Source organism: Dermacentor silvarum, chromosome 11, assembly GCF_013339745.2.
Source record: "Dermacentor silvarum isolate Dsil-2018 chromosome 11, BIME_Dsil_1.4, whole genome shotgun sequence".
NCBI classification, from domain to species: domain Eukaryota; kingdom Metazoa; phylum Arthropoda; class Arachnida; order Ixodida; family Ixodidae; genus Dermacentor; species Dermacentor silvarum.
In genome coordinates, this window is record NC_051164.1 from 84353159 (window position 1) to 84363414 (window position 10256).

A 10256-nucleotide genomic window follows, 5' to 3' on the forward strand; every position below is an offset into this window, starting at 1 on the left:
CACTTGCGCGGATATCTCTTGACGGACCAGTTATGTCTGTCATACCTAGTTCGGCTTATGTCACTGCGGCTAGGTTTAGAAAATTTTCCCTATTACAAGATTCTACGAAACTGAAAATCCAAACGTCGGAATTTAATCATTTGTCCTTTTCGTGGGACAATAAATGGTGCCCCACACGTAAATTAGAAATCTCCATAACAAAATTACGCTGCCGAATCCCACCATTAAATTTTTGCCTACACAGGTCCGGTCTGCAACCGTCTCCTCTGTGCCCTACCTGCCAGGAACCCGAAAACATTGATCACTGTTGATTACTTTGTCGTCGCTTTAGGAACCAGAGGAAGAAATTCGAATTTTCATTCCGTAAATTGGGTATTTCTCTAACTACTCTAAATATCCTCTCCTTCGGGGCTTTTTTAATGGGCTTTAGCCACAGGAACTTCTGCGTGACCCTCTGTGACTCTATCTGTGACACAAAAAGACCACCCAGTTAATTCTCGAAATAAATAATTGGATAACTCATTAAATCGATAATTGTTGTTTCGAAATTATTCTAATACCACTAATTTTTTTTGCTGTTTATATACAATTACAATGATTTTAATTCTGTCTCTGCCCTGTAAATCTATTTCCAAATTATCATAAACGCTATACTTCACCCTGATTTACTTATCGTGTGGTTTTCTTTTTGCGTCTCCCCCTTCCCTTTAACCTTTAACGGCCGGCTTCAATCCCCCGTAGTGGGTAAGCGCCACGGATGAGGATCAAGTAAGCAAGAAAACGTTAGCTCGTGGCCGCGTAGAGCTCGACGCGCCGCCATGTTTTAAGCCCCCTGCGCACCCTGTGGCTCTTCACTGAGTCTGAACAAACCGAGCTCTCGCATGAAGAGCTTCGAGTTGCCAAAATTTCGGCGGCGCGAGAGGCGGTCCACCAAGCACCAGGGGCTTGCGGCGGCACCGACAGACGCAAGAACGAGAATCTGATTTCGAAGCCTGCGATGGCGGCTCCCAAGGTTTCCACCAGAAGGACCGTTCTACGGATCGCGGTCGCCCTGGCCATCGCGACCTACCAGGCGGTCGTCTGCGCCGACGGAGTGAAGCCACATCAACCCAAAATCATCGAGAAGATCATGGGACCCATCGTGCGCGAGGTGGAGCTCTCTCAGCTGGGCGGACCAGCGAAGCGGTCCTTCCGAGACGACCGCAGTGAGGTGATGAACAAGGTATCATGCGCGATTTTTTCCTATTTGTTATCGTCGTTTCGTCTCTGCTCCTACTCCCATACACTGCTGACCGATGTACGGGTGTCAGCCACGTGCTAGACAGTTACTGCGCGGTCAGCAGGCTCTACTGTCAATCATTCTCTCTTGCTCTCTCAAATGGCGAAAGTGATTACTTACGTCATTCGTTGATTCTTGGGGACTAGCATCCCAGAGCAATACTGGGGCTAGGAGACACCTCATGGCGGGAGTTTCGGGATTAACTTCATCCACTTTTGTTTCTTCAACGTGCTCCCAAAGCTCTACGAACGAGAAGCTTGACAGCGAAGCTGTATACTTCTCATTGGTCGGAATATTTCGTGGCGTAAACACAGAACTAAATTCCCCATACCACCTGTGCGATAGCTTCGCCGGGCTGGCGGAGAGAGAACTGGGAGAGAGCGAAAGCAGTGTGTTGTCTGCAAATCGTTGTAGAAGAGTGGTGATTTTTTGGGAGAATAAAATGTTACATGGCCACACAGGCTGACTACGCCACACAAGCGAACTCACAGGAGCGTAGACACACGTCTTCTCACTTCACCGGCCAGCCGACAACTGCTACGTTGGTCCCCATTTCACTTAGACCCACTAACGCACTACGTAAAGAGTGCTTCCTGAGCGAGGGTGCTAGTGATATGCTAACAAGAGCATAAAAGTACCATGGCGCAGCATAGCGGATGAGAGGTGGAGAGTAGGAGTGAAGGCATGTCGTAGTGGGACGCGTAGAGCTGCTGCCGACGCCGGTCGCATTTCCCCGCGTTCGCGGCGAACGCATGTGGTGTCTGTGACTGCAGCCGATGCCTCTGGCAGCGGCTCGGTAGGTTTAGACCAGAGAACTGGACACTAGATGTTGTATAGAGGTTTCGGTTTAGAAACCCACAATTTCTACACGCACGGGGCGCTGCTCGTACCTGCGCCCTACTATATAAGGAACCGCTTACGCCAATAAGGGAGTTCTTCGCCTCGGTAGCCATCTGCGTCTGCTTGGGTTGCTCGGCCGCCGTCCCTGGCGTGCCTCCGCGTTTCCCGCATGCCCGGCGTGGCATCCATGGCCGCCACGCCGATAGAATACTAGTCGCTTCCGAAAGGCTGAAGCGAGAGCTAGGGATGCTGAAAGCAAGCGTAGCGGAAGAGAACATCCGGAGTTTAGATTGAGGGAAGCCGAGAGATCGCGTAGGCGAAGAAATGAAGATCCGGAGGCTTGCGAACGTGGCCGGTTCAATTCATCGTGATACTACACAGAACATTGCAAAGAAACTAAGTGTGTGGTTTGCTACTACTTTACTAGGCTTTCCTCAGGTCCTCTGGTCTCTGGTGTTTATAGTAACAGAGCAACGCACAATTTTTGCAAGGAAGCTGCATGCCTATCGTTGTTGGGAAAATTTAGTGGCGTAAACACAAAACGCCAGGTAAACAATTAAAGGCAAGCGGCATATCGCTGTGCAATCAGCTATACAGCGTATATATAGTATACTTAGGGACGCGTCACCACGCTTTCATAAATAAAAGGGAGACCCATCGAGCAATTGATTCAGTACCTTCTAAGACTGCCATGGGTAGACTACGGAACTTAAACACCAGAAAAACAGCGTGAATACAAGGCTCGACTATGTGTAGTGTTTGATACAGCTTCGCTGGACTTTAACGTTCGCAGGGCGGGATGGTTGCCAATTTTTTTTTTCACTTTGCTTCTGTCGAAATGCGGCGACCACGGCCGGATAAGAAAAAAATGTTTAATACACACTTGGAAGTGTTACAGAATATGGCGCTATAGCATTAGCCCGACACCGACAATCGTCTTTATTGGGGAAATTCGCACGACGGATACTACGGGCCCACGTAATGTCGGGAAGAGAATTAGATTCAAGAGAGCGCTTTCGGCCTAATTAAAAGCAATAAATATTGAGCTTTACTTTCCGAGACACGGATATGATTGAGTCGTGCCGTAGTTAGGGGACTCCGGAACAGTTTTGACCACCTGGGGATCTTCAACGTGCTCTCAATGCGTGGTACACAGGAGTTTTCGTAATGCTTTTACCAACGAAATGCGACCTCCATGGATGGGAATCGAACCCGAAACCTTGTGCTTAGCAGAGCGACGCCATAGCCACTGAGCCCGCGGCGGGAGGCGGTGGTCCTATAATTGGAACTTGGTCATTTAATAGAAAACAGAGCACTAATGAAGGACAGAATACTGTTTTAAAAGGAATGAATAGCGAGTGCGCAAATATTTTAAACTTTTTTATATGAAATCGAATACCGGCCTATTCGACTCCATCTCCGAATCAAATAGGATAATATTCGATTTGGGTTTGCGAATAGTGGTCATTGAATTCGGTCCCCGACGTCACTATTCGCGAGTCTGAATATTTACGATAATTGTTCGAATACTTCGTAAACTGTGCACTATCAAACATCAACCTGAATAAATATGCGATAAATTTTCAACCCAGCCCTATGGTGCACATAGATTTGTAAAGAACGCTCCTTAACCCCGGGAGCGTTGTTGGTTTGCATGCTAAATGGCGATCACTTGCGTTCAATTTTTTTTCAGACATGAGATTCGGAAATGGGTATTGTTTAGTACTATACTATCTTTGGATAAAATATGAGTACGCTTAGTTGCATCATTATTACGCATAACCGTGGCACCATGTGCTGTGAGTTCTACTAGAAAAAAGTTAGAGGTCAAGCATGAGCTGTCGGCGACCTTCAAGTGACCTTGATCCAAAAGCCAGAGCCGTTATCCGGGCACTCAAAAGAGAACATTCGGGAACACACCATTACAGTGTTCGAAAGCAGAAATGTGAATTACTCGTTAGGTTGGTTTATATACACTTGAATTGAGCGCGTCGAATCGGAAGCAGAGACGAGACAGGCCGACCCACCAACGTATACACGACCTCGCAATAATGGCAGCCCGAGATCACAGTTTCACCCTGCGTCGACTTGGAGCAACAGATCGCCTGAATAGAGCGCGGTGTTTGTCCCCCTCCGTACACGTATAGCTATCCCCAAATGTTAAACCACTGCGCAAGCAATATAATCTGTTATCAGGTTCCGTTGTCAGGCTGCTGGGGTGCAGCTGTTTTTGCGAAATTGATTATGGAGGACAGGTCACTCTGAAAACTGTTTAGCTGCGTAAGTTTCACAGGGGTATCACTGGGAGGGCAGACGACAGGCGATTTCATGCCAGCGGTGGCTTTGAAGCTTTGTCAAAAGAATGTACGTTCTTCGAATGCACCGACTCAACTTGTACAACCCAGAGGGAGGACACCACTTACGCAAAGGAAGAACTGGCTCACCCCTACTTCTCCTCAGAGCATGCAAGCTTCAAACACTTTCGAATACTTCATCTGATAATACGATGCGTAGTGGATAAACAACAGTTAATGAATATGTTGCTAATCGGCATGGTATTTGGACAACACTCTCCCTAGACAAATAATTTCAGTTGTCAAAAAAGAAATTTAAATTCTTTTTTTCATAGTAGTACAGTCCTAGGTTACACGCTAAATAATTATTGTCATGTAACAAATGCACAAAAGTTAGCTTGAGAATTCCAATAAAAAAATTTAAAAAAAACCATGTCACTATTGTGAGGTATAATGAGAAATAACCACAGCAAGCACACACTGTATTTCAATCCAAATGTTTTCCCTACGGCATAAAAATGTGTGATGCATGCAAGTTATATGTACACGCATATTTATTCATCTTTAATGAAGTCTAACAGGGACCTGTGTGTGGACCACAGATACACAGCTGGTGGTCAGACGGTCGGCTTCAGTGTAGCCCAACTATTGACAGTTGCTGACGCCTTCATGAGCGCATTCCGGGACAATTCCTTAATATGTGCGGTAAATCTGGGAGAGCAGCTGGACGATGGCTCAAGGGACAGGCCGCAGCAAAGGCGGGGCGACGATTCTGAGCCCACATACAGGTTGCGGCTGGCGTCAGTGCAGTGCCACATACAGGTTGCGGCTGGCATCAGTGCAGTGCCCACACCCGCCGTGGTTGCTCAGTGGCTATGGTGTTGGGCTGCTGAGCACGAGGTCGCGGGATCGAATCCCGGCCCCGGCGGCCGCATTTCGATGGGGGCGAAATGCGAAAACACCCGTGTACTTAGATTTAGGTGCACGTTAAAGAACCCCAGGTGGTCGAAATTTCCGGAGTCCCCCACTACGGCGTGCCTCATAATCAGATCGTGGTTTTGGCACGTAAAACCCCACAATTTAATTTTTTTTTGCAGTGCCCACACCTATCCGTAAGCACACTTGTCCTTGCTCCGTTGCAGCTCAAGATGGAACCTATCATTGAACCCCTCGTCGTCGAGGGCTTCGGTCTGCCTGCCGTGGCCGAGAAAGGAGCCGGCGGTACGGAGAAAGTCAAGGAGCAGGACGGCGGCCATAATAGCGCCGGCGGCCACGAAACGAATGCCGAGTCGAAGAAAGTCAACAGCGTTCCCTCCTCTTCTTCGGGCCTCGCCGAGCCCCCGTCTCCTCCCTCGCGTTTCGGCGGAGATCCCCGTCACGTGGATCTGATGCAGTACTTCTGGAACAAATTCATGGCCACGCCACCCGAGCCACTGCCTCAGAAGCCGGTCGTCGGCAGGAACGAGGACGGCGTCGTGAGGACAGGTATACTTCGCTTCTTGAATTTTCTCAGAGGGGTCAGAATGTACATGCTTAATTGAGAGGAGATGCATAATCTGCCGTGGCTAGCATTCCGAGTAGTTGTTCCATTATACTGGCATCCTAAGTAACCCGTTAAAGGCAAGGACAGTCGTAATAAAGGCAATATACGTACGGTGCCAACTTCCAAATGTTTGTTTCGAGAGATGTGCAAAGCTTTCTGTGGGCCTGTCCTGCATGTAGACGGAGGCTTGAAATCATTTCAAAAGATGGCGCTCGTACATGACCATTCAAGAAAGTCAGCGGCCGAATTCACAAAGCTTTAGGATAGTAAGTGATCTTCGCCATTGGCCAGCCCGCGCCTCTGGGGATATGTTCAGCATTGGGATTGGCTGAAAGGTTCTCTTAGGAACAATTCTAGCGTAAGACATTTTTGAGGATACGGGCTTACACACAGTGATTGATAGGAAAGAAGGGCCGACACACTTGTCGAATAAATTCAGATATTAGCCGCTTCGATTCACTCAGGTGCTAGCCGTTTCACCAGTTCCACCAATGACACTGCGCTGATGAAACAAAGATGCGCTCGTTTACTCGATACAATTGAACGCAAGCCAATCAATAAGATTTTTTCATGTCAATGTTATGTTCCCGCAGCCGGTCATTTTAGGCAATGTCTCTTTTGGCGTATTTAAAATCTACCGCATGACAGTGGTATGTGGTAGAGGGCGTGCTCGACACACTCAAGAAATAATTTTTGTACTTTATGTCACACTATTTGTGAGTGCCACTTTGCTTGGTGATCTTACATAGCTTTGTGAGCATTTGGTGGCGGAAAGACAACATTCGACTCTGAACAAGTGACTCGGAGCAACCAAAATCTTCAAACAAGTAATCATCATCGTAATCAGCCTATACTTATATCCAGTGCAGGACGAAGGCCTCTCCCTGCGATCTTTTATTACCTCTGTCTTGCGCTAGCGGATTTCAACTTGCGCCTGCAAAATTTGCTAAATTCATCACCACACCTAGTTTTCTGCGGTCCTAGACTACGGTTCCCTTCTCTTGGTATCCATTCTGTAACTCTGATGGTACACCGGTTATCCATCCTACGCTCCATTTCTTCCGCCTAATGTCAACTAGAATATCGGCTATTCCCGTTTGTTCTCTGATCAACACCGCTCTCTTTCCGTCTCTTAACGTTAGGCCTAACAATTTTCGTTCTATCGCTCTTTGTGCGGTCCTTAACTTGTTCTCGAGCTTCTTTGTTAACCTCCAAGATTCTGCCCCATATGTTAGCACCGGTAGAATGCAATGATTGTACACGTTTCTTTTCAACGACAGTGGTAAGCTCCCAGTCGGAATTTGGCAATGCCTGCCGTATGCACTCCAACCAAATTTTAGTCTTCTGTAAATTTCTTTCTCATGATGAGGGTCCCCTGTCAGTAATTGAACTAGATAAACGTACTCCTTTACAGACTCTAGAGGCTGACTGGCGATACTGAAGGCTTGTTGCCTTGCCAGGCTATTGAACGTTTGTCTTCTGCATATTAATCTTCAACCCCACTCTTACACTTTCTCGGTTAAGGTTCTCAATCATTTTGTGTAATTCGTCCCCATTGCTGCTGAATAGGACAATGTCATCTACAAACCGAAGGTTGCCGAGATATTCGCCGTTTATCCTAACTCCTAAGCCTTCCCAGTCTAAGAGCTTGAATACTTATTAATACTTCCTAATCAACCAAGTACCGACGCTAAACAAGGGAAGGTCGGTGTACATGGTGGTTCAAATGATTCGATGATGGTACCTTCCTATGCTGTTTCCTTGTGACTTTTTCTGATGTTTATTATTCACTCATTTCCTGTCTTATTCGTATCGTATCTTATGCTCAAGTATGTTGACCTTGTCTTGCTTAGCATCGACGCTTGGTTGAACCCTTTTTTTTTTTACCAATAACACAAGTGGGCCGATCCCGTAGATGATGTAGTATCTGGCGCAATGTGGCAAGTGTTCGACTATATTGGCGGTTATTATTCCCGTACCGTTAATTTGACATTCTCTGCCACTAATCCGCGGTCCTTGAAGGCACCGGTGACGCCACCTTCCAGACAGCATGGCCACGCGCAAGCTGTGCTTAGCCAAAGTGAACTCACTCCATTTCCCCAAAGTGTGCCGTACGGCAGCTTTGCCTCAGCACGCCACTCTTTGTGGTGGTGCACCCTTTACAGGCGTTCAGTGCAGTGTGTTTGATTTTCGGGTGTATTGGCTCTTACTAACGCCCGTAACGGTCATTTTACCTTCTCTGCGACAAATTGTCGCTTCTCTCCTTGTTGAGACCTACATTTTGCTAACATTTGCGACTCGCTACGACACTCTGGAGGCGAGAAAGGGCAGTTTTTTTTTTGAAGTGGTTACAAGATTCCCAGATACGTCAAACATGCGTGATTTCAGCTAAGAGAAGACAGCCGGACAGAGAACATTTTTGTCAATACACATTTGAGCGTTGCTATAACCGTAATGAAACTTTGCTAAAGCGATATTTTACCGTTTATTATACCGTGTTTAGGGCTGCAGAAGAAAGAGGGAAGCAACGCTACTGTGAGCAAGCCTGAGCAAGAGGTCCTCCGCATTTTCGTGAAGACCGTCTCCAAGACGAATGCCACGGAAGCCGCTAGAGGTGGCCTGCTGTCACGACTGTCCCCTGGGATGAAGCCGTTTCCGGATCTTCCACGAAACCGCAGTGCATACTCGGTTGTCGAAGCGTTTCCCGCACAGTACGTTGCAGTTGACAAAGCTGTGGGTTATTCGGGCTCGCGGAGGCAGCTGATTGGCGGCATGCAAATGCGCATGCAGTAGTTCACTTGGACGCCGACATAAGTTTATTATTATATGCGTAACTAATATTTGCTAATGAAATTGTAGAATTGTAATTTACATATTGTAATTTGCGAATTGGAGTCAGTGGGCAAACCCAGCACAGCCACTTAAGAGGAACTGTGGGGTTTGCACGAATTTGGATGTGCGCGATAGTTCCCAAAATCGGTGAAGAAATGTCTCAGTTAACATTTCGCACACTCTTCAAGAAGAGGTTTTTTTTTTAATGTTAGCAGAACAACACGCGCACTTTACCACATGACTCAGTGTGCTTACCTGAAAACGCTTGCTAGACTTAAAATTTGTTGCAAATTGACGTCCTTGCGAAGTCGTCGACTGCAGTATTAATTTTGCTAATTAGTTTTTTTACGGTGACTTCCCTTTATTCTATATCCGTTTTCTCGAGTAGTCTACTTCGGGTCGCATAACTTTCGTGCAACCGGCCCTTAAAAACTGTTCCCATTGAACAAGAAACCATGAAAACCTGGTACACAAACGAACAGTGCTAAGCAATTGAAACGCGATACTCGGAGCGCATGGCTGCCGGCACTTCTTGCGCAACAGGTGTGCGCTAGGGATACCGATTTCTGTATCGGATAAAAGCGAGAGCCTTTGTGATCCATTGTCACTGCATTCGGCCTCTCTCAGCGAAAGCGTCGGTCGTCAGGTGGCGCGACGTGCGAATATCGCGTTTCAATCACTGAGCACTGTTACTTGACAAGCACGGAAACGAGAGCGAACAGGCTCCTTCCGCAGATGCAGAAACACCTGTCACTCGCGTAACTTTCACGCAGATCGCCAGCTGCTGTCGAGAGTGTCCTCATCGAGAGAATCGAGAGACTCGAGCTCAACTTCAGTAGAGCCTTCACCGTGATGATCCTTGTGATGCTGCTCATGCCCGTTGCCTGCAGCATATCCTGCTCACTCGACCGCACCCGGAGCTCCGCGCTGAAGAACCGCGGTCGCAGCGCGCATACGCCTTCGGTGTGGGCGACCAAGAGTGGGAAGCTACTGCGCCTGCGCGGTGCATCGGAGGACGTGTCCAAGCAGCTGCCCGTGACACGCATCACGGGTCCGTGGCGGGCCTAGAGGAGAACCCGGAGATGGCGAGTCGAATTCTTCGGGGATGTGCGATTTCGTTTGACAGAGCAGATGACTCAAACACTCAGTAGCTTTCTCTTGATGAAGATAGAATTGGTGACACGCCGGCAAGAAAGTGGTACAAAATAAAATTCTGGTTTCCCATCTGACCTTTTCGTGAAATGATCTTTTCGTGAAATGCGACAGGTAACTTTGGTGTAAACGTTAACAACTCTAACAAGAATCAGGGAGTAACTGTGGGTATTGTCTTGCCGAAAGTTTTATCGACACGTATCTGCTCTACGGGTGCAAGACGTTTGTGTTCCCAATCTACAGGGTGTTTCAGCGAACATTTTCAAACATTTTTAAGGGTTTCCTTTGGCAGATAGCACAATTCCAGTTGCTGAGC

General features: G+C 47.4%; 1 protein-coding gene across 1 annotated transcript; it reads left to right on the forward strand.

Annotated features, from left to right (window-relative positions):
• The first annotated feature begins 768 nt into the window (after positions 1-768).
• Positions 769-10005, forward strand: LOC125941365 (uncharacterized). Its single transcript, XM_049658461.1, has 4 exons — positions 769-1222; positions 5556-5898; positions 8460-8667; positions 9562-10005. Exons 1-4 carry the CDS (start codon positions 998-1000, stop codon positions 9854-9856), a joined length of 1071 nt encoding a protein of 356 aa, XP_049514418.1. The 5' UTR covers positions 769-997; the 3' UTR covers positions 9857-10005.
• Positions 10006-10256: the final 251 nt, after the last annotated feature.

Bases quoted from the DNA above. Each gene is read 5' to 3' on its own strand.
- LOC125941365 (XM_049658461.1), top strand. From the start codon at position 998: ATGGCGGCTCCCAAGGTTTCCACCAGAAGGACCGTTCTACGGATCGCG. The intron at 5,899-8,459 runs GTATACTTCGCT...TACCGTGTTTAG, and splicing joins GGACGGCGTCGTGAGGACAG to GGCTGCAGAAGAAAGAGGGA. The intron at 8,668-9,561 runs GTACGTTGCAGT...ACTTTCACGCAG, and splicing joins GTCGAAGCGTTTCCCGCACA to ATCGCCAGCTGCTGTCGAGA.